Genomic DNA, 25,195 nt, shown 5'->3' on the forward strand with positions numbered 1-25,195 from the left:
AAAATGATACCGGCCATAATTTCAACGGGATGCAAATGAAAAGTTATTTTTTCAAAAGAATATTGGGCCAGAAATTCGTGAACGGGGCTTGCCGCGCGTGCAAGCCCCGTATATGCACTTACCCCGCGCTCCTGCCGATCAGCTCCAGGGACGCCTGGAATTGGTGTTTCAAACAGAAGAATCCCGGGCAGCGTATGACGTCACGCCGCCCAGGAGTGCAGCCAGCGCGAAGCCTGGAGCGTGCAGTGCAAGTGAGACATGCCCCTTAAGGTCTCATTGTAGCAGGACACGCCCCCAATGTTTCTGTCAAGCTGCTAAGCATTTTTACATGCAAAGCAGCAGTTTAAATAGGTTTTTGGAAGTTTTTTGAAGATTTTGGTAACTTTTATAAACTTTTAAAAATGTTTACATTATTTTGAAGAATCTGAAGTAGTTTTAAACAGATTAAAGCAATTTAAAGACTTTTAAAAGCCCTAAAAGAATTTTTTTAATTCCATTTATTTATTTAGCAATGTCGTCGTCATACGTGTCTTCACACTGTTCCCTTTGGGGAACTGTATGAAGTGGTGGAAGGATTTATGGCCATGATTAACGCTCATTCCGTGACTGTAACCATCTTTGAACCAGCCATTAGGGCGGTTAGTCCTATGGCGGGAGGGTTTTACGGGCTCCCACAAGCTATACAAGGAGGGGGGGCCACCCACACCCACGGACGCAAATATCCCACTGGATGTCAACCCAGAATTTAGAGCCCGAGCTCCGACTCCACTTGCCGGGACTGTCTGGAGCGGGGTTCGAAACCCTACCCTGATCTGGCCCAGCGGCGGGGATCCTACCGCTATGCCAAAGGCCCAATCCGATTAGCAACGTGAAATGGCTGGAATGAGCACACTTCACGGCATTAAAAGAACTCACAATTGAACTGATGATGACCTCAGCAATCTCCTCAAGGAGGTGGAGGCGCAGCGCCTGCTCATCATTGGTAATGAGAAGTCAAAGGCGCCGCAAAAAGGGCAGATGATAGCTTGGTCTTTCAAGTGGCAGCATAGGGCTCCAGTCACGGGGAGGGAAAAGGCGCAGGAAACATATGGGTGTCACCTTTTGTGCGGAGTGGGCCTTTTGCGTAGCAGTAAGCATCCCCGCCGCTGGGCCAGAAGGAATAGGGTTTCGAACCCCACTCCAGACAGTCCCGGCAAGTGGAGTCGGAGCTCCAACTATAAATTCTGGGTGGACAGCCAGCGGGATACTTGCGTCCGTGGGTGTGGGTGGCCCCCCCACCCCTCAGATGGGTTGTGGGAGCCCGTAAAACCCTCACGCCATAGGACTAACCACCCTAATGGCTGGTTCAAAGATGGTTACGGTCACGGAATGAGCGTTAATCATGGCCATAAATCCTTCCACCACTTCATACAGTTCCCGAAAGGGAACAGTGTGAGGATACGTACGACGATGACCTCTTGTGCAATGCACCTCCTTGGACCCTCAGTCGCAGATGCGAGGGGGCAAATCGTGCAATTGTTAAATTTTTCATTTTATTGACATGTGAAATGTTGGACCAGTAATTCCCTTCCAAATGCGCGAGTACGGTCGGGGTACTTACGCGTCTGGCCGGAGGAAATGCCGGTTTTCAGCATGCACAGTGCATGTGGGGAAAACCGGCATTTCCTGTCCTCTGAACGAAGGGGTTCAGAGGCAGAACGCGTGCGACTGCACAGGCAGCGCGTGCGCAGTAAAATTCGCCGCTTTCATTCATGCTTTCAGTGAGGTCAAGTCATTACAACTTACACATGAAAAAAGCATGGGTACAGTTGCTCCAGAGGCTGCGGAGGAAGATATTTTTTTATCGTGGAGCTTCTGAAAGTATGTATGTCTGTATATATTCCTTTGCGTGTTATGTATATATCCCTTTACTTATGTGTATGAATGTATTATTTAATTATGACTTTCAGAGAAAGTAACTTATTGGAAAATCATAATTAAAAACATACATTCATACACATTAGTAAAGGAATATAAAACATACATACATATACGTAAAGTAATATATGTGGACATACATACATAACTCATTCTCACATTCCATTCACACAGCCACAATTGCTCCTTCTACCTACCGTTCTGAAAACCCGTTTAAAAAAAAATTTAAACTTTAAAACTTACTTAAAATTTCTTAAAATAACTTCCCTCCCTTTCCCAAACAAAAATATTGCATTTCAGAAGCTCCACGATAAAATATATCTTCCTCCGCAGCCTTGAAAAAAGCAGGTGTAAAGTTGTTCCAAGTGTAACTTGTAAGGACTTACCCTCACTGAATCCATGAATGAAATCTACAAAGTTCACTGCGCAAGCGCTGGCTGTGCAGTCGCACGCGCTGTGCCTAGACCTCGGGTCTGGAAATGCCGGCGTTCCCCGCATGCGCTGTGCATGCTGAACGCCGGCATTTCCAACGGCCAGATGCGTGAGTACCCCGACCGTACTCACGCCTTTGGCCACGAATTTCTGGCCCATTATTAAAGACTGTCAGGGAGAGGACAGCTCAAATATCGGTGCTGTTTGTCAAGCTCAGCATCCTTAGGCTTAACTAGCTCGCTGTGTTTCTTGGAAGAGAGTGCAAACTGCATTGTGGGGTGCTAACTGGCACCTGGGTAAGGACTGAACCATTGCGGGATACGCAAGGCAGCACTTGATAATCTTCAGATTATTACGTCCCGATTTATGTGAAGGATTAAGGGTGAGGTTTTATGTAATTATATGAATTAGTGAGTAAACACAGTTGTTTTTGCCCGAAATAAACGGAGCACTTAAGACGCTATAACAGTAACAACTTGGATTTATATAGCACCTTTAACGTAGTAAAACGTCCCAAGGCACTTCACAGGAGCGTCATCAAACAAAATCTGACACCGAGCCACATAAGGAGATATTAGGACAGGTGATCACAAGCTTAGTCAAAGAGGGAGGCTTAAAGGAGCATCTTAAATGAGGAATAAGAGGTGGAGAGGTTTAGGGAGGGAATTCCAGACCTTAGGGCCTGGGCAGCTGAAGGCACGGCTGCCAAAGGTGGAGCGATTAAAAACGAGGATGCACAGGAAGCCAGGATTGGAGCAGCACAGAGATCTCCGAGGGGTTGTAGGGCTGGAGGACTTAGAAACTGACGTTAATGCAAATGGTTAATGGATATCGCTTTTTGGCCAATATCAGCGACTGCCTGATTTAAACGTGGACATTTTAACTGGTGGGGACCATACTTCTGATCACACAGCAGTTACTGTGTAAACACTGGTCATTCTAACATCAGTGCAGGAGACTGCAAGTCCGGCAGAACTTAATTACCAAAAGGTAATAGAGTTGTGGGATACGTTATCAGGGAAGGATGTTGAAGCAGACTGATTGGAGTCAGGGGACAATGAGATGAGTTTCTGGAGAGGGAAGATGTAGACAGGTAGGCCAGGTGGGGAAGATCCTAATAATTATTATTTTTTTATTTGTTCATGCGATGTGGGCGTCGCTGGCAAGGCCAGCATTTATTGCCCATCCCTAATTGCCCTTGAGAAGGTGGTGGTGAGCCACCTTCTTGAACCGCTGCAGTCCGTGTGGTGAAGGTGCTCCCACAGTGCTGTTAGGGAGGGAGTTCCAGGATTTTGACCCAGCGACGATGAAGGATCGGCGATATATTTCCAAGTCAGGATGGTGTGTGACTTGGAGGGGAACTTGGAGGTGGTGGTGTTCCCATGCGCCTGCTGCCCTTGTCCTTCTAGGTGGAAGAGGTCGTGGGTTTGGGAGGTGCTGCCAAAGAAGCCTTGGTGAGTTGCTGCAGTGCATCTTGTAGATGGTACACACTGCAGCCACGGTGCGCCGGGGGTGGAGGGAGTGAATGTTTAAGGTGGTGGATGGGGTGCCAATCAAGTGGGCTGCTTTGTCCTGGATGGTGTCGAGCTTCTTGAGTGTTGTTGGAGCTGCACTCATCCAGGCTTAATAACTTTATTAAACATTTCTCAATATTAAAGTTGTAATGTATGTAATGTATATATACCTTAAGGGAGAGAACTACTTTTTACAGCTCCTGTATACTGTAGTACTGGCAGTGACCACACCTGTATATAAACCCTGAGTAGTGATCTACACGGATATAACATTGGCGACGACGCAGATTCGAACCTACCTGCAAATCTGCATCACCTCCCAGGGATTCGCTCCTGGAGAACAGTGGAAGGAGGTCGAGTCCAGAAGCACGGGCATCGACCATGGGCAACCGCCCAGTCATCCAGCGGAGATTTGAGCATCGCAGGGGAGGCTGTCGAGAGCCAGGCTTGGTTTTCCAGTCTCGGTGGTCCAGCGAAACGGGCTGGCAACAGGTACTGCGCAGACCCTTCCCGGACAGCGGCGGCTAGAGCCGACCGAGCGGCACGGAGAAAGGCCGAGCAGCGTTGATTGGGGAGAGAGAGAGGGCAGAGCGCACAGGGTGCAGCCGGTGTTCAGGACCGAGCGGCGTCAACGGGGAGAGAGACGAGAGAGAGCAGAGCGCAGCCGGTGTTCAAGGGCCGAGCAGCGTCAACGGGGGAGAGAGGCGCGCAGGAAAACGCGAGGCGCTGCCATTGCCACGAGGACCGCAGAGAGTGGCATTAGCAGCAGCGCAGGAGCAGTGCACGAAACCCACAGGGCGTCGCCATTTGCCACGAGGACCGCCGAGAGCGGCGTTGGCAGCAGCGCGGGAGACGCCATTTTAAGCCGCAGCGGGGAAGAAAGGAAAGCGCGGGAGACGCCATTTTAAGCCGCAGCGGGGAAGAAAGGAAAGCGCGGGAGACGCCATTTTAAGCCAGTCTAACCACACCCAAAAATGCCGAAGAGTGGCAGTATCACAGCGTTCGACAATGAAGTCGAAGATTGGACGACATATGTCGAACGCACAGAAATATACTGCAAGGCGAATGAAGTGCCAGATGACAAGAAAGTGCTGATATTGTTGAATTCAATGGGTGCAAAAACGTATGGCTTACTACGAAACCTAGTAACCCCAGAGAAGCCAGTAGAAAAGGATTTTGAAAACATAGTGTCAATCCTACAGGACCACTTAAACTCCAGACCGCTGCTGATAGCAGAAAGATTTAAGTTTCACAAAAGGAACCAGCATAAAGATGAAAGTAATGCTGAGTATTTAACGGAACTGCGCAAGCTATCGAAACACTGCCAGTTTGGAACGGGACTAGCAGATACTTTAAGGGACAAGATTGTGTGTGGGCTTCAAAGTGAAGGAACCCAGAAACGGCTTCTATCAGAAAAGGATCTTACGCTGGACAAGGCTTTCAGCATTGCAGTATCACATGAAGCAGCAGCACGGGGCGCTGCAGAGATACAATGGAGACCGCAAGAATATGGCACAAATGAAATGTCATACGGAACAGTGAAGTGCTATCGCTGCGGCAGAACAACACACGACCATAATGATTGCTGGTTCAAGGGCAAAGTGCGCAGACAGTGTGGAAAAGTAGGACACATAGCAAGAGTCTGCAGGTCGGGAAAGAAAAACAGCAGCAAGAAATCTCCACAGGAGAAGTACAAGAAGGTACATAAGGTGACAGAGAGTAGTTCAGACGAACAGAAAAGTGATACAGACTCCGGAAGCAAGGAGCTGGGTTGTCTGAAACTACATAATGTGATCAAAACGGAGGATCACCAAACTATCTGGGTCACACTCAAGAGAGCAGGAGTCCAAGTGAAAATGGAATTGGACACAGGATCAGCCCTAACAGTCATAAACCGAAGGGACTACGAGCGGCTATTCTCACATATACCCTTGAGAGATACAAAGATTGTCTTGAAGACGTACACGGGGCAAAAAGTCTACCCCAAAGGAAAAATAAGGGTGAACGTTATATATAACGGCAAGGAAACACCAAAAATGGACCTATATGTATTGCCAGATGGAGGACCACCACTACTAGGACGTGAATGGATCTGGAAGATACAGCTAGATTGGCATTCCATACAAGCACTGACTGTAGATGCCAAAAAGGATGATGACGTCACACCTGGACGACTGTCAAAAATGCTAACTGACGCACAAGAAGTGTTCCAGCAGGGACTCGGAACACTAAAAGGCATAACAACGACGATCAAAATAGAGGAAAATGCAAGCCCAAAGTTTTTTAAGGCCAGACCGGTATCTTATGCGATCCGCCCAGCCGTCGAAGCAGAGCTGGAAGGTTTGGAATGTTCAGGAGTACTGTCCAAAGTGGACTGGAGCGAGTGGGCTACACCCATCATTCCTGTAATGAAGAGGTCATTGAGTAATACGCCTGGGGAACCAAAGAAGGTTCGCATCTGTGGGGACTTTAAGGTGACAGTGAACCCAGTCCTTCACACTGTACAATATCCGCTTCCGCGGATTGAAGATATTTTTGCCTCGCTATCTGGAGGGAAACGCTTCACTAAGATTGATCTGGCCCAGGCGTACCTGCAAATGGAGGTAGAAGAAGCCTCGAAACAGTACCTCACGATCAACACTCATAAAGGTCTGTAACAATACAACCGGCTGGTGTTCGGGGTAGCATCAGCTCCGGCTATTTGGCAAAGGGCAATGGAACAAGTCCTGCAAGGGATTCCAGGGACCCAGTCTTATTTGGACGACATCCTGGTCATGGGCGAAAATGACAGTGATCACCTCGCCAACCTGGAGCAGGTGCTCACTAGATTGAAGGAATATGGGCTCCGAGCTAATCGCCACAAATGCGAGTTTTTCCAGAAGCAGATCTCGTATTGTGGCCACGTTATTGATAAAGAGGGGTTACATAAGTCTCCTGAAAAGATTGAGGCAGTAGTCAAGGCTCCAGCACCGGAAAATGTGTCACAACTGAGGTCGTTCCTCGGGCTGGTGAACTACTACCATAAGTTCTTGCCGAATTTGTCTACCGTACTACACCCACTGAACACCCTACTGCAAACGGGGGTACCATGGAAGTGGAGTGACGAATGTAAACGAGCTTTCCAGAAGAGCAAAGCACTGATCACATCAAAAGAGGTGTTGGCTCATTTCAACCCAGCATTACCAATTCGGTTGGCGTGTGATGCAGCACCCTATGGTATTGGAGCGGTGCTGTCGCACAAATTCCCGCACGGCTCGGAGAGGCCAGTAGCCTTTGCGTCTCGGTCACTAACCTCAGCCGAGCGTAACTACGCCCAGATTGACAGGGAGGCCCTCAGCCTAGTGTGGGGAGTGAAAAAGTTCAACCACTATCTGCACGGGCAGAAGTTCACCTTGCTGACTGACCACCAACCACTTGTCTCCATCTTTAATCCAAAGAAGGGCGTTCTGGTGATGACTGCGCAACGGCTACAAAGATGGTCCCTTTTTCTAGGGGCGCACCAGTATGAAATCGAGTATAAGGGCACGAAACAGCATGGAAACGCTGATGGGCTATCACGCCTGCCACTGCCTACTGTGGAGGAAGCACCAGCAGTGGGTCCTGTCGAAATATTTCATTCGACTATAATTGAATGCTTGCCAGTAACTAACGCTGGTATAGAGAAGGAGACCCAAAATGACCCGACACTGTCTCGGGTATATGATTTGACGGTGAAGGGATGGCCAGCACATGGCGACTCACTGTTGCCAGCATTCTCATCCAGAAGAGAACAGCTGTCAGTATGCCAGGGGGCCTTGATGTATGGATCCCGAGTGGTAATTCCACCCAAGTTAAGGGAGAGAGTGCTCAATGAGCTTCACGAAGGTCATCTGGGAGGGGTGAAAATGAAAAGTCTTGCTAGGGCTTATGTGTGGTGGCCGGGGATCGATCAGCAAATCGAGGACCTGACAAAGAGCTGCTCAGGATGCCAGAAGGTCCAAAATGCACCACCACATGCCCCTCTACACCCATGGGAGTGGCCCTCATCTCCATGGCAACGGGTGCATATTGATTTTGCTGGTCCATTCATGGACTCAATGTTTTTAATAGCCGTGGATGCGCACTCGAAATGGCCTGAGGTGATCAAAATGTCCTCCACCACCACGGAGAAAACTATTGCAGTCCTATGGACCATTTTTGCCAGGGACGGCTTGCCAGAGCAGATTTGCTCTGATAACGGACCGCAGTTTGTGTCCGAAGAGTTTCGAAGATTTATGAAAAGGAATGGGGTAAGGCATTACACATCCGCCCCGTATCATCCAGCCACAAATGGATTGGCTGAGAGGTTCGTACAAACCTTTAAAAAAGCAGTAAAGGCCATGTGCGATGATGACATTCCACTGCAGCATAAGGTGGACAATTTCCTGTTAGCCTACAGAAATGCAACACATGCAGTCACCAACCAGGCCCCGGCCATGATGTTCTTTAACCGAAGGTTGAGATCTCGTCTGGATTTGCTCAGACCAAATGTATGAAGAGATGTTGAGAGTAAGCAATTCCAGCACATCAATGAGAAGCCGACAAGGAGCTTCAATGTAGGGCAACCAGTCTTGGCCCGCGACTACCGAACAGAGAAATGGCAACCAGGAACGATATGCACACGGCAGGGGCCATTAATGTACACAGTGGATGTTGGGGAGAACATTGTGAGACGCCATGCTGACCAGATCCTAGAGTCACAGGAACGAGTCAACCCCATGTCTCGGCCATACGGAACATGGTGAGGAGCCCGACGTACAGGTCGCATCTACCTCGGAAACAATAGCATTGGAAGCTGATGAATCAACTGACGACAGGGTGCTAGAATCGCCTCCGCATCAAGAGCGAGACACTCGGGAAAGGCGTTATCCAGAAAGAATCAGGAAGCCTCCCCAGAGACTGAATATATGAATGGACTATTTTCATATAACATTGTATATTAAAAATGTTAATTGTTAAATGACTATTATGGTACTGTTAATCTAAAAGGGGAGGAATTGTAATGTATGTAATGTATATATACCTTAAGGGAGAGAACTACTTTTTACAGCTCCTGTATACTGTAGTACTGGCAGTGACCACACCTGTATATAAATCCTGAATAGTGATCTGTACAGTTAGTTCTAGAGTAACCCTCATTCAGTAAACACCTGTTGAATCGTTCCCTGCAGTCTGATTATTGACGGACACAACATTAAGATACACGGATACAACAAAAGTCACATTAAAACTAAGAAACTGCAATATAAGCAGGTTCTAAGAGGTCCTATTCAGGACACGATTAGAACCTGTGGACATTAATGGACTAATAATCTGCAAGGACAGACGCGGTGTGTTCAAGGCATTGAGCCAAGCAGTCAGGAGATGATCATAAGACTGAGTGAATACTATAGACTAGTAGAGAAAGGATGAGAAAAGATGAGGCAGTAAGGTACAAACCATGAGAAAAGCAGTGATAGTGTTGCGCAAACGCAATAAGGATTACATAATTTACAAGATAACTTAATGGGTTAACGTGTTACGTATTAATCAAAAATAAGCAGAATGAGTTAACATGATATAATCACATTAGCAAGACGTTACTAAGACTATAAAAGGTACAATGCACAAAAGCTCAGGGGAACTGAACTTCTAGCACCGGCCAGTCTGAGCAGATTAGAACCATGTGCTTATAACTTTTCCTGATGAGTCCTCCTGTGAGTGTCACAGAATCACAGAAACCCCACAGTGCAGATAGAGGCCATTTCGGCCCATCGCGCCTGCACCGACACATATCCCACCCGATCCCCATAACCCCTACACCAACACATATCCCACCCCTATCCCCGTAACCCCACGTATTTAATCCCCCTAACACTAAGGGTCAATTTTATCATAGCCAATCAACCTAACCCGCACATCTTTGGACTGTGGGAGGAAACCGGAGCACCCGGAGGAAACCCACGCAAACACGGGGAGAATGTGCAAACTCCACACAGACAGTCGCCCGAGGCCGGATTCGAACCCGGGTCCCTGGCGCTGTGAGGCAACAGTGCTAACCACTATGCCAGTGATCTCAGGGTCACTGTGTGATTTGTCTGTACCAGTGATCTCAAGGTTACGGTGTGATCTGTCTGTACCAGTGATCTTGCGGTCACTGTGTGATCTGTCTGTACCAGTGATCTCAGGGTCACTGTGATCTGTCTGTACCAGTAATCTCAGGGTCACTGTGTGATCTGTCTGTACCAGTGATCTCAGGGTCACTGTGTGATCTGTCTGTACCAGTGATCTCACGGTCACTGTGTGATCTGTCTGTACCAGTGATTTCAGGGTCACTGTGTGATCTGTCTGTACCAGTGAACTCGCGGTCACTGTGTGATCTGTCTGTACCAGTGATCTCAGGGTCACTGTGTGCTCTGTCTGTACCAGTAATCTCAGGGTCACTGTGTGATCTGTCTGTACCAGTGATCTCAGGGTCACTGTGTGATCTGTCTGTACCAGTAATCTCAGGGTCACTGTGTGATCTGTCTGTACCAGTGATCTCAGGGTCACTGTGATCTGTCTGTACCAGTAATCTCAGGGTCACTGTGTGATCTGTCTGTACCAGTGATGTCAGGGTCACTGTGTGATCTGTCTGTACCAGTGATCTCAGGGTCACTGTGTGATCTGTCTGTACCAGTGATCTCAGGGTCACTGTATGTATTGGGTTGTGTAATGTGAATAAAAAGAATTAAACCAACGTCTCATTGTTTCCTAGTTCTCGAGCTTGTTTCAAGGAGTCTGGTACGGATTATCCTGAAAAAACCCAATGCATATTTAGCCTATTTGGGAGAAAAAACCTAACAGAAGGGACTGCGTGATAAGGTGTGAAGGTAAGAAGGTGGGGGGGTCGCTCTGTGTAAAGGGACACTAGATTGTTGGCCTTTGTCTGCTCCTGAAGGTTCCGGCTGCAGCGGGCAGTGCTGTAGATGGGTAAGCCCTCACTTACTTTTCGACGGCCGTGGTTTTAGCGCCCAGCAGATCCTCCACCTCAATGATGACGCTGACCGCTGAGGCACTGCCCATGGTGCCCGCAGGCAGCAGCATGCTGAAGGAGGGTTTGATGCCCCGGTACAGCTGGTACCTATCACAAGGGGAGGAGCCAGTGGGGCAGGTCACTGCCACCAGTGAGTAAACCAGCTGAGCAAGGTCGCCGTCCTCATCCCACCAGCCTTGAAAATACAAGAGAAACGCAGAATTAGTTTCGACAGACACGCCCCAGTGTGATACTGGCACAAATACCCCTTTGAGTTCCTGGGAAATGAGTCAAAGCAGGAGACGGTGAGCTGAGTCTCCTAAATGCAGTCAGGGATAGGGGAGGAGGAAGAGTGGGGGATGGAGTAAGAGGAGTGAGAAAGGAAAGTTCAGAGGACTGCTGACAACAACATCTTGCATTTATAGACCGCCGTTAACGTACGGCGCTTCACAGGAGCATTTTCAAATAAAATTAGACACCGAGCCACATAAGGAGATATTAGGACAGGTGGCCAAAAGCTTGGTCAAAGTCGAGTCTTAAAGGAGGAGACAGTGGTAGAGAGGATTAGGGAGGGATTTCCAGAGCTTAGGGCCCAGGGAGCTGAAGGCACGACCGTCAATGGTGGAACAAAGGAAATCGGGGATAGACAAGAGGCCAGAATTGGAGGAGCACAGAGATCTCGGAGGGTTGTAGGGCTGGGGGAGGGCACAGAGATAGGGAGGGTTGTAGGGCTGGAGGAGGTTACAGAGATAGGGAGGGTTGTAGGGCAGGAGGAGGTTACAGAGATAGCGAGGGTTGTAGGGCTGGAGGAGGGCACAGAGATAGGGAGGGTTGTAGGGCAGGAGGAGGTTACAGAGATGGGGAGGGTTGTAGGGCTGGAGGAGGTTACAGAGATAGGGAGGGTTGTAGGGCAGGAGGAGGTTACAGAGATCTCGGAGGGTTGTAGGGCTGGGGGAGGGCACAGAGATAGGGAGGGTTGTAGGGCTGGAGGAGGTTACAGAGATAGCGAGGGTTGTAGGGCTGGAGGAGGGCACAGAGATAGGGAGGGTTGTAGGGCTGGAGGAGGTTACAGAGATAGGGAGGGTTGTAGGGCAGGAGGAGGTTACAGAGATAGCGAGGGTTGTAGGGCTGGAGGAGGGCACAGAGATAGGGAGGGTTGTAGGGCAGGAGGAGGTTACAGAGATGGGGAGGGTTGTAGGGCAGGAGGAGGTTACAGAGATAGCGAGGGTTGTAGGGCTGGAGGAGGGCACAGAGATAGGGAGGGTTGTAGGGCAGGAGGAGGTTACAGAGATGGGGAGGGTTGTAGGGCAGGAGGAGGTTACAGAGATAGCGAGGGTTGTAGGGCTGGAGGAGGTTACAGAGATGGGGAGGGTTGTAGGGCAGGAGGAGGTTACAGAGATGGGGAGGGTTGTAGGGCAGGAGGCGGTTACAGAGATAGCGAGGGTTGTAGGGCTGGAGGAGGTTACAGAGATGGGGAGGGTTGTAGGGCAGGAGGAGGTTACAGAGATGGGGAGGGTTGTAGGGCAGGAGGCGGTTACAGAGATAGCGAGGGTTGTAGGGCTGGAGGAGGTTACAGAGATGGGGAGGGTTGTAGGGCTGGAGGAGGTTACAGAGATGGGGAGGGTTGTAGGGCTGGAGGAGGTTACAGAGATAGGGAGGGTTGTAGGGCTGGAGGAGGGCACAGAGATAGGGAGGGTTGTAGGGCAGGAGGCGGTTACAGAGATAGCGAGGGTTGTAGGGCTGGAGGAGGTTACAGAGATGGGGAGGGTTGTAGGGCTGGAGGAGGTTACAGAGATAGGGAGGGTTGTAGGGCTGGAGGAGGTTACAGAGATAGGGAGGGTTGTAGGGCTGGAGGAGGGCACAGAGATAGGGAGGGTTGTAGGGCTGGAGGAGGGCACAGATATAGGGAGGGTTGTAGGGCTGGAGGAGCTAACAGAGATAGGGAGGGTTGTAGGGCTGGAGGAGGGCACAGAGATAGGGAGCACAGTAATATTGATAAGATGAAGCACAACAAAAGAGAGAGATGGATCATCTATTACACAACAAGCTTATTCTTGTACAAAAGCAAAATACTGTGGATGCTGGAAATCTGAAATAAAAACAGAAAATGCTGGAAATACTCAGCAGGCCAGGCAGCATCTGTGGAGAGAGAAACAGAGTTAACGGGCTGGATTTTCATTCAGGTGTGGGTTGGTGTCGTGTAATCTGCATTTCGTGTTATCCACACAAATCTAAATGGATGTGGGAGGTTGATGCAATTTTAACTTAAGTGTCCAATTGATTTCCAATGTGTGGGAACCCTTGGCAAATGAGTTTCTCCTGACTGAAAGTTGCCTCCGATGACATAATCATTGCTGCTGCATTTAAGGTCTACAGCAAGCCTTGCTTCTTCTGCAGACTGCCAAGCTTTTTGACTGTGGACTGAGAGGGACCTGGAGGCACCATGAGCAGCGGGAGACCCAGATCAGCTCCTCGTTTTGACGAGGTGGCCCTGCAGGCATTAGTAGATGGGGCTGCAGCCAACAGGGGGGTGCTCTTCCCTTCTACAGGGAGGAAGAGGCCTCCCAAGCAGACCAAGGCAGTGTGGATGCAGGTGGCTGAGGAGGTCAACCCCTTGGGAGTTACCCGCAGAACCTGGATTCAGTGCCGCAAGAGATTTCATCACCTCCGCACTGGAAAAGTGAGTATGATTTTCCCATCACCCTCAATCTGATCCCCATTGCCTTTCCTCACCAGCACTCAGCTTCAGCAATCTCTTCCTCCACATCCCACTTGACACTGACATCCATGCACCCTTACCCATTCCCTTTCTCTCTATGGTCACATTCACATAACTATTCGACTATGCAGCCCTCACAATCCCTATCACTCTGATGCTATGCAAACAATTGACAACACACAGGGAGGGCCCTTGGTCTTGCCACCTCACTCCATCTTTGCCTCCTTCTAAGTATCGATGCTATGGAATCTCTACACTCACTCCCTCATTCTCACTTTGTTGCAGCATTGCGCAGATGTCATTCACTACCTCTCGCGAAAGTCGGAGCCGCCTTTGGCACTGCTGCTCAGACATGTTGAGGTAGCTGACCCTGCGTCTGCAGACCCTGTTTGGGGGGTATCTCCTGCGCCGACGGGCTTCCAAGTGCTGGCCCCTTCTGGCCTGTACAGCTTCAGGTGGGTGAGCAGCAGCCTGGCGCTCCTATTGCTACTGCTGCTGTTGGTGCTGCTGTTGTTGTTCCTGGTTCTGCTGGTGCCGTGGCTGGTGCTCGAGCTCATCTAATGCCCAGAAGGGAAGGAAATAAATGGCTCCCATGCTTCTGGTATATGCCTCAGTTGAGGAAGCGCTCAGTCAAGGTGGCGAGAGGGGTTTCCCAGGAGGTCACACTGGAGATGGGTGTCAGGCTCCAAACTTCCACAGGTGTGGTTAAGCCTTCTAAAAGTTCCCCCAGGCCTGAGACCACTAAGTCCTGCCACCTGCAAATGATGGCTGATCAAATCTCCTCTTTAATGGTTGACCTGCAGCTGATAGTCAGCAATCCAATAGTGTTCCGCCAGGTTTCACATTCGTGTTTCCCACCAAGCGTGTTTCACGTGGGAAAAGGGTTAAATTCAGAAGGGCCTTTCAAAACAGGATTATGGAGGCCATTTAGTGCTTGTTAAGGGCCTTAACAACCTATCCCACCTGTTGGAGGCGGGACGGAGTCAGGACCATTAGACACGACTGAGTTAAAGTTGCTTGGAGTCAGGAACCAGGCGGGGGGGGGGGGGGGGGCTCCCGACCACCAGCTTTCGCAATTTTAACCCCCCGCACGCCTCCAATCACACTTCCACGGCCCAATGAAAATCCTGGCCAACGTTTCAGGTCGATGACCAAAGGTCAGAACGAAGGGTCATGGACCTCAAACAAAGCTTATTCTTGTAACCTGTCCAAGAGTGTGAGCAGTGTCAAGGCTCCCCAGGTAGAATAGCAGTCTTGGACTTATTTGGGCTTTACAGAGTTAAGATCTGTTGAGGGAGAAGCTTTGCCGAGCCTTATTCACTTGCGACTTCTTTGTCGAGCTTGGTAATATTCAAGCTATAGTTGACTCAGCAACAATGATACAAATCTCAACACGGTCCCATTACACAATTCTTGCTTTTCTTCCCCAAACAAAACAAAGTTCGCCAAAAATGTAATTCTGTGCAAAGAGGATTCCTTTAAATGGGTGGAGCAACAAGGTACTGTTCAAACACACAGATCAACAATGTCCATAATATGAAACCTAGGATGGGGGCGGAGGAAGAGCGAGGTGATTGGGTGGTGAGGTTGGTCAATGACCTTTCATCTCTAGGACCTGCTTTCAAATCCAGCTCAAAGCCAATGGGATGAAAGTCTCATCTGCCACCTGCAAAAATATCAGAGTCATCCAGGCACAGAGCCCACAGACTGCCCATCATTGAGGATCACTTGGCACCAAGTTGGCAGTCTAACATGCAGCGATCATAAGGATGGCTGGTGTCACAGCCATCCTGGGATGGATGATGCCAGAACTATCTCTCATCAACCACAATGACCACAAAGATCCACCAGGGGGAGATAGAGGAACAGATATGTAGGCAAATCTCAGAGAAGTGTGAAAATAATAGGGTAATAATAGTGGGGGATTTCAACTTCCCCAATATAAATTGGGATAGTCAGAGTGTGAAAGGCTTAGAGGGTGCAGAATTCTTAAAGTGCATCCAGGAGAGCTTTTTGAGCCAACATGTAGAAAGTCCTACAAGAGAGGGGGCGGTACTGGACCTAATTCTGGGGAATGTAGCCGGGCAAGTGGTGGAAGTATCAGTAGGAGAGCATTTTGGCGACAGTGACCATAATTCGGTGAAATTTAAGGTGGTCATGGAAAAAGACAAAGACGGCCCGGAAATAAGGGTTCTAAATTGGGGGAAGGCCGATTTTAATATGATAAGGCAGGATCTGGCCAAAGTGGACTGGGAGCAGCTACTTATAGGAAAATCCACATCAAAACAGTGGGAGACTTTCAGAAGGGAAATAGAGAGAGTACAGCGCCAACATGTTCCTGTAAAGGTCAAGGGTGGGACCAACAAGCAAAGGGAACCTTGGATGACAAGGGAGATACAAAAATGCATTAGAAATAAAAGGGGGGCTTTTGGCAGTTACAAAAGACTAAAGACGGAAGAAGCCCTAGAGGAGTATAAAAAGTGCAGGGGTATACTTAAAAAAGAAATTAGGAGGGCGAGGAGGGGCCATGAAATAACACTGGCGAGCAAAATAAAGGAAAATCCTAAGATGTTTTATAAGTATATTAAGGGCAAGAGGATAACCAGGGAAAGGGTAGGGCCCATTAGGGACCAAAGTGGCAATCTGTGTGTAGAGCCAGATGATGTAGGCAGGGTTTTAAATGAATTTTTTGCATCTGTGTTCACTATGGAGAAAGAGGATGAAGACATAGAAATCGGGCAAGGGGACTGTGACATACTTGAACATATTAGCATCGAGAGGGAGGAGGTGCTAGCGGTTTTAGCAGGCCAAAAAGTGGATAAATCCCCAGGCCCGGACGAGATGTATCCCAGGCTGCTGTGGGAGGCAAAGGAGGAGATTGCAGGGGCTCTGACACAAATTTTCAGAACCTCTCTGGCCACAGGGGATGTACCAGAGGACTGGAGAACAGCTAATGTAGTACCATTACACAAGAAGGGTAGCAGGGATAAACCAGGGAATTACAGGCCAGTGAGCCTAACATCTGTGGTAGGGAAATTATTGGAAAAAATTCTGAGGGACAAAATTAGTCTCCACTTGGAGAGGCAAGGATTAATCGGGGATAGTCAGCATGGCTTTGTCAAGGGTAAATCATGTCTGACAAATCTGATTGAATTTTTCGAGGGGGTGACTAGGGAGGTGGATGAGGGAAATGCTGTGGATGTGGTTTACATGGACTTCAGTAAAGCTTTTGACAAAGTCCCGCATAGGAGACTGGTCAAGAAGGTAAGAGCCCATGGGATCCAGGGTGCCTTGGCGCGTTGGATCCTAAACTGGCTGAGTGGCAGGAGGCAGAGGGTGATGGTCGAAGGTTGCTTTTGTGACTGGAAGCCTGTGTCCAGTGGGGTACCTCAGGGATCGGTGCTGGGTCCCTTGTTGTTTGTGATCTACATAAATGATTTGGATGAGAATGTAAAAGGGATGATCAGTAAGTTTGCTGATGACACGAAAATTGGTCGGGTGGTAAATTGCAAGGAGGAAAGCCTCAGGCTACAGGACGATATAGACGGGTTGGTCAGTTGGGCGCAAAAGTGGCAAATGGAATTTAACCCTGAAAAGTGCGAGGTGATGCATTTTGGACGGACAAATAAGGCAAGGGAATACACAATGAGTGGTAGGACCCTAGGAAGTACAGAGGGTCAGAGGGACCTTGGTGTACATGTACATAGATCTCTGAAGGCAGCGGAACAGGTAGATAAGGTGGTTAAAAAGGCATATGGGATACTTGCCTTCATTAGCCGAGGCATAGAATATAAGAGCAGGGAGGTTATGATGGAGTTGTACAAAACGCTGGTGAGGCCACAGCTGGAGTACTGTGTACAGTTCTGGTCGCCTCACTATAGGAAGGATGTGATTGCTTTGGAGAGGGTGCAGAGAAGATTCACCAGGATGTTACCTGGGATGGAGCGCCTCAGCTATGAAGAAAGACTAAACAGGCTGGGGTTGTTTTCCTTGGAGCAAAGAAGGCTGAGGGGGGACCTGATTGAGGTGTACAAAATGATGAGGGGCATAGATAGGGTAGACAAAGAGGAACTTTTCCCCTTAGTAGGGGGGTCAATAACAAGGGGGCATAGATTCAGGGTAAGGGGCAGGAGATTTAGAGGGGATTTGAGGAGGAACTTTTTCACCCAGAGGGTGGTTGGAATGTGGAACTCACTGCCTAAAAGGGTGGTAGAGGCAGGAACCCTCACAACATTCAAGAAGCATTTGGATGAGCACTTGAAATGCCATTGCATACAAGGCTATGGACCAAATGCTGGAAAATGGGATTAGACTGGACAGGGATGGATGGGCGGCGCAGACACGATGGGCCGAAGGGCCTCTTTCTGTGCTGTAAAACTCTATGACTCTATGACTCTAAAAGAGCAGAAATCTGGAAGGGACGATGGGTGAGGGTGCGTTAAGAGTTGAAAACAAACGTGTCGTCACCGGTTACCTGTGCAGTTGAAGCTGAGTGGGGTCTCCAACAGGTAGAGGGCTTGGTCTGGGTGGATGGTGCAGACCCCTCCACTGGGCGGGTAGTTAGGGGTCAGAATGATGCTGGAGAACCCTGTGATTTCCTCTTCCGGGTCAGTTATGTTCAAGGTGAAGGTATAGTTGACCCCGTCTTGGAGGACACCCTGTCGAACGACCAGGTCGGGATTCGAGTCTCCTGTGGAGGTGGTTTTGCTGTCTAAGGTCAAAGGGTAGCCATCTGAACCTTGAACTGTCCATTTGTGCTACAAAGAAAATGAAGCACAGAAAATGCAAATGAACAAGTTGACCACCAATCAAGACGGAGACCATCTATTCTTCTGCATGGGCATCACAACTGTGAGGATCCTCTCATGTTATAGAACTGTTGCGAAGGAATAGCCATGATTCAGAGAAATACACGATACCATGAACAGATTTCTGATATTATTAATAAAAGACATACTGGGTTTAAAAGACACAGGTCTCAGCAGACAAGGCTGTGAACAGAAATACAGGCTTCTGAGATAAGATCAGTTAATAACAAAGTTGTAAACAGGCTTTGAAACGGGAAAGGGATATTGACCAAGAAACTAAGACCCTATTGAAAAGCAAAGACTTGCTTCCGAATAGTCTAGAGTTTGGAACGAACACAATGAGAATGCCCAGTTTAAAGTGGTTAACACGTTGAAACAGAAATATAAACATTAAAAGAGGCATGTGCCTTTGAAAACATGACATCAAGTAAAAGAAACATCTGCTGGTCAAATAGTTTTATGTTAAACTTGGAAAACAGGAACCATAAGATTAAATATGCAACCAATTGAGATAGCTAGAAATGCATGAACCACTCTGGTCAACGTGTCTTTAATTTAGATATAGTAAAAACCATACCAACAAGGACACTTTGAAGATAAGACTTCAATAGAGACACCAAGCAATTACATTGTTTTTGTGTTAAACGTGGACCACCACGGAGACTCAGCATCTGTTAAAACCAGTAAAGCCAAAATTAAGAATTGAATGGAAAGCATTTTGTAAGAATGACATCAAACAGAAACCATAGCTGTCATTGTTATTATGATGGTTTTTGGAACACCTAAAAGTGGAGAAATAATTATGCATACAATAGTAAAATTGATAGTAAAATAGAAACCATTCGAAAGAGGTATCAATAAAGACAATTAGCTGACATCAGCAGAGAACATCAAAGGAGAAACCACTGCCAAAAGGGTATAAAATAAGAGCTTTTCAAACAGAAAGTCAGAATTCGCTGAACGGGCCAAGCATTTCTCAACTTTACAGGCACCATCTGTAAGATTTTAACTTTGAGTCTCGGGTAAATCAAGGTATTGATTTTTGGTGGATGTTCTGGATTTAGAAATAAGTAAGAAATAAGAAATGTAATGAAGTAAAGATTTGAGAATAAGGATCTCTGAGAAATAAGAAATGTAAGCTAATTGTATTTTGAATTGTTAATGTTGCGACTGATTCAACAGATGTTAACTGAATGTCGGCTCTTAAATAAAACTATATATTTTTAGAATTGTCTCAAAGAGTAATTCTGTATAGACTCGCGAACCCACAAATTCTGTATACTCTTTTGTAAGGAGTTGCAGAATTATGGGGGTATCCGGAAGGTTACAGTCTAGTTCACTTTATTAAAAGTACTATCCGGAGGACGGTAACATCTTTAGTCGTTCCTTTCCTTAGGGAGAGATAGTCTGAACCTTTAGACCCATTTAAGCATCTTATGGAATTCGGCTATCTCTAACTTAAGTTGAAGTTGAATGTCTGGGGAATATGCCTGATCTGGGATAGCCCAAAAGTTCTAGGATTGTAATTATCCCTTCACTGTAGTATATTGTAAAGAAAGAAATAAAGACTTGCATTTAATGTAGCGCCTTTCACAACTTCAGGACATCCCAAAACGTTTCACACCCAATGAAGTACTTTTGAAGCATAGTCACTGCTGTAATGTAGGAAATGCAGCAGCCAATTTGAGCACTGCAAGTTCCTACACACAGCAATGAGATAAATGACTGGGTAATCTGATTTAATGTTGGACGAGGGATAAATGTTGTTCAGAATGCCGGGGAGAACTCCCCCAGCTCTTCTTAGAATAGTGCCACCGGATTTTTTTTTACGTCCACCCAAGAGAGCCGACGGCGCCTCGGTTTAACATCTCGCCAAAATCCGGCACCTCTGACAGTGCAGCACTCCCTCAATACTGCACTGGAGTGTCAGCCTGAATTTCTATCCTGTGCACATCTCCAAAGAGATTGAGGCCTGTAACAAACTGAGGGGTGGAGACAGAGGCAGACACCAAACAAGAAGAGGACCACTAATACAAAAGCAAAATACTGCGGATGCTGGAAATCTGAAATAAAAACAGAAAATGCTGGAAATACTCAGCAGGTCAGGCAGCATCTGTGGAGAGAGAAACAGAGTTAGTGTTTCAGGTCGATGACCCTTCGTCAGAACTGGAAAAAGTTGGAGATGGAACAGGTTTTTAAGCAAGTGTAGGGGCAGGGAAAGGGGGGAGGGGAGGAAAGAACAAAAGGGAAGGTCTGTGATAGGATGGAAGGCAGGAGAAGTTAAGAGACATTAAAAGAGATGGTGCAAGGCCAAAGGAGATGGTAATGGGACAAGTTAAGAAACAAAAGATGGCTCGAGATAAAACAAAAGATGGCTCGAGATGAAGTGTAAACGGCACTGACAGAATGATCGACAGCTGCCATGTGAGAGAGAGAAAAAAAATGGGGAAAAATGGACCACACTTCGTTACTGGGGAGACTTACGGTGGACCTGTTGCCGCAGTTCTCACATCTTCCGGCCAGCGTGACGTGCGTGCTCCTGCTCACTCCATAGCTCCAGAGGACGTGGCAGGAGATACACTCCAACAACACACAAGGGATCTTTCCAGCTCGAACCAGAACCTGCAGTTGGGAACACATGGGTTGTATCTCGGTCAGCTCACGGACACAGGTCTGAATTAGACACGTCCAACGCCCTCGCCAATTCAACGCTTGCATTTTCACAATTCAATGACTAAATGTCCCTTTAATGTCGGGCACATCCATTTCAACTATTCCAATTCCAGGAAGATCCTGGAGAGCAAGGACAACCCTTAGCTTTTCTTCTCAACCCACAGAACCCCCTCCTCTCCTCCCTCCCCTTCTGCCAGACCGGCATTTTCACCTCAAGCACTAAACGTGAAGAGTGCATGGATTGATTTATTTGATAATGTTTAAAATATGAAAGGGATTTAATAGGGTAGAAACAGAGAGACTATTTCCACTAGTGGGAGAGTCAAGAACAAGGGAGCAGAATCTTAAAATTAGATTCAGGCCGTTCAGGGGTGATGTCAGGAAGCACTTCTTCACACAAAGGGTGGTGGAAATCTGGGACTCTCTCCCCAAAAAGGCTGTGGATGCCGGGGGTCAGTTGGAGCTTTCAAGACTGAGATCGACAGATTTTTGTTGGGTCAGGGTATCGAGGGGTATGGAGCAAAGGCGGGTAAATGGAGTTGAGTTACAGATCAGCCGTGATCTCATTGAATGGCGGAGCAGACTCGAGGGGCTGAATGGCCTCCTCCTGGACCGATGTTCCTACATCTCAAAAAGCAAAACATTGTGCTCAGCAGTCTTCTTCCTTCACTCTGTCTACCCCTCCCCCAGCCTCTGTCTACCCCTCCCCCAGTCTCTGTCTACCCCTCCCCCAGCCTCTGTCTGCCCCTCCCCCAGCCTGTCTACCCCTCCCCCAGCCTCTGTCTAGCCCCCCAGCCTCTGTCTAGCCCTCCCCAGCCTCTGTCTACCCCTCCCCCAGCCTGTCTACCCCTCCCCCAGCCTCTGTCTACCCCACCCCAGCCTCTGTCTACCCCTCCCCCAGCCTGTCTACCCCTCCCCCAGCCTCTGTCTACCCCTCCCCCAGCCTGTCTACCCCTCCCCCAGTCTCTGTCTACCCCTCCCCCAGCCTCTGTCTGCCCCTCCCCCAGCCTCTGTCTACCCCACCCCCAGCCTCTGTCTAGCCCCCCAGCCTCTGTCTAGCCCTCCCCAGCCTCTGTCTACCCCTCCCCCAGCCTCTGTCTACCCCTCCCCCAGCCTGTCTACCCCTCCCCCAGCCTGGCTACCCCTCCCCCAGCCTCTGTCTACCCCTCCCCCAGCCTCTGTCTACCCCTCCCCCAGCCTCTGTCTACCCCTCCCCCAGCCTCTGTCTACCCCTCCCCCAGCCTGTCTACCCCTCCCCCAGCCTCTGTCTACCCCTCCCCCAGCCTCTGTCTACCCCTCCCCCAGCCTCTGTCTTCCCCAACCATCTTTACACCCTTGGCCAACCCCATGTCACTCTACAGCTTGTCCCCCAGCTATCCCCAGTCCCACATCATAGAATCATAAGATCATAGAATGGTTACAGCACCGAAGGAGGCCATTCGGCCCCTCGAGCCCGTGCCAGCTCTCTGCAAGAGCACTTCAGCTAGTCCCACTCCCCCGCCCTTTTCCCGTAGCCCTGAAATATTTTTTCCTTCAGGTACTTGTCAAATTCCCTTTAGAAAGCTGTGATTGAATCTGCCTCCACCACCCTTTCAGGCAGTGCATTCCAGATCCTAACCACTCGCTGCGTAAGAAAGTTTTCCCTCATGTTGCCTTTGGTTCTTTTGCCAATCACCTTAAATCTGTGTTCTCTGGTTCTCAACCCTTCCGCCAATGGGATCAGTTTCTCTCTATCTACTTTGTCCAAACACTTGGTGATTTTGAACACCGAGGCCTTCTCCTCCACGAATCCCACTGCCTTTACCCTCGACCCACACTCAGCTCAGTCCCTCACTCCACAACTCCCCCTGCTCTCTGACACAGTCGGTGGCTTTTCCCTGACTCGTGTCTTTACAGATCTGCTCAGACACACAGGCACACACACAGAAACACAGACACAAAGAGACACACACACACACAGAAACACACACAGAAACACAGACACACACACAGAAACACAGACACAAAGAGACACACACACACACAGAAACACACAGACACACACACACAGACACACACACACAGAAACACACACAGACACACACACACAGACACACACACACAGAAACACAGACACACACACAGAAACACACACACAGAAACACACACAGAAACACACACACACACACACACACAGAAACACACACAGACACACACAAACAGAAACACAGACACACACACAGACACACACACAGAAACACAGACACAAAGAGACACACACACACACAGAAACACACACAGAAACACAGACACAAAGAGACACACACACACACAGAAACACACACAGAAACACAGACACACACACAGAAACACACACACAGAAACACACACACAGAAACACACAGGAAGACACACAGGAAGACACACACACATGCACGTGCTCACACACAGACACAGGGACACACACAGTATAGTACAGTACAACCTCCTGGTTGATCTTCACACTAAGCGCTGCCTCCGAGCTATGCTGGGGACCCGATGCTGTTTAAATGAAAGTGTCTGTGGGTGAATTCAAGGGATGAAATGAATGTGGAAATGTATCGAGCTTCATTCTCACAGCACATGATGCTATCTAGGCCTTGCGCAAGCCTGTAACACATTCCCAGTCTCCAAGACCTCTCTGAGCAATGTCTCCTGGTCCATCCATGGCTCTGATGACAGACGGGACTTACTATTTGAGTGGTGCGGGCAGCCTCCTTGCCCAGCTTGCTGACGGTCAGTGTGAACACGTACGTAGTGCCTGGCAGCAGAGTGCTCCTGGGGATGGCGACAACAGCCCCGGTCAGAGTGGTAGCAGGGATACAGGGAGAAGTAGATTGATCCTGGAGACAAGGAAAATAACCATCAACTGGTCATTTGTAACAGTGACCCAGCAACCTGCCCACCGCTCACCCTCTCCCAACAACATCACCATGCACCCTTTCCCCACGTTCTCTCCCCACACCCTCTCCCCAAACCCTCACCCCAAACCCTCACCACACACCCTCTCCCCACACCCTCTCCCCACACCCTCACCCCAAACCCTCTCCCCACACACTCACCCCACACACTCACCCCACACACTCACCCCAAACCCTCTCCCCACACACTCACCCCACACCCTCTCCCCACACCCTCTCCCCATACACTCACCCCACACCCTCTCCCCACACCCCACACCCTCACCCCACACCCTTTCCCCACACCCTCTCCCCACACACTCTCCCCACACACTCTCCCCAAACCCTCTCCCCACACACTCACCCCACACCCTCACCCTCTCCCCACACACTCACCCCAAACCCTCTCCCCACACCCTAACCCCATGTGTCCAGAAGGAGCTGGAAGGTATTTGTTTTCAGCTTTATCTTTTCTGAGATGTTTGTTTTTGTCTATTGGATGTTAACGCTGAAAAAGGGAACAGTGGCTATTTCAGGCACCAAAAGCCTCAAACACTCCCAGGGCAGGTACAGCACGGGTTAGATACAGAGTAAAGCTCCCTCTACACTGTCCCGTCAAACACTCCCAGGGCAGGTACAGCACGAGTTAGATACAGAGTAAAGCTCCCTCTGCACTGTCCCATCAAACACTCCCAGGGCAGGTACAGCACGGGTTAGATACAGAGTAAAGCTCCCTCTGCACTGTCCCATCAAACATCCCAGGGTAGGTACAGCACGGGTTAGATACAGAGTAAAGTTCCCTCTACAGTCTCCCATCAAACACTCCCAGGGCAGGTACAGCACGGGTTAGATACAGAGTAAAGCTCCCTCTACACTGTCCCATCAAACACTCCCAGGGCAGGTACAGCACAGGTTAGATAAAGAGTAAAGCTCACTCTACACTATCCCATTAATGTTCCTCAGCTCTAACCTCACTAGAGCACCCCCACTGCAAGTGGGGCATTATTCCATTTCCCACACTGGCCATGCTATAGGTTCGGAGTTAGAATCCTGGTTAGTTTGGATTTAGTGATCAGGGCAGTCTGGTGCTGTGGCTCCATGCCCACAAGGAACTGGATTGAGGCCCATTTGATCGGGAGTTGAGCATACGGAAACAAATTTCATTCCCTCAGCCCGGGCTGGATTTGAACCAAGGCCCAGGA

The 25,195-nt window shown here is 48.8% G+C and overlaps 1 protein-coding gene and 1 long non-coding RNA gene across 2 annotated transcripts in view; both read right to left on the minus strand.

The window, feature by feature from the left end:
* Positions 1 to 25,195, minus strand: part of pkd1b (polycystic kidney disease 1b) — a 157,133-nt gene that overhangs the window by 125,592 nt on the left and 6,346 nt on the right. Inside the window, exon 3 of the mRNA XM_085964089.1 lies at positions 10,849 to 11,153. Within this exon, the coding sequence (XP_085820215.1) occupies positions 10,849 to 11,153 (305 nt within the window). The remainder of the gene's footprint in view (positions 1 to 10,848; positions 11,154 to 25,195) is intronic.
* LOC147102614 (uncharacterized) lies at positions 18,074 to 23,930 on the minus strand. Its single transcript, XR_015073037.1, has 3 exons — positions 23,787 to 23,930; positions 20,887 to 21,024; positions 18,074 to 18,351 (listed from the first exon to the last, which is right to left on the minus strand). It is a non-coding gene; the product is annotated as an uncharacterized LOC147102614 (long non-coding RNA).

Source organism: Somniosus microcephalus, chromosome 21, assembly GCF_052327205.1.
Source record: "Somniosus microcephalus isolate GS21.2 chromosome 21, FLI_Smic_1.0, whole genome shotgun sequence".
NCBI classification, from domain to species: Eukaryota; Metazoa; Chordata; class Chondrichthyes; order Squaliformes; family Somniosidae; genus Somniosus; species Somniosus microcephalus.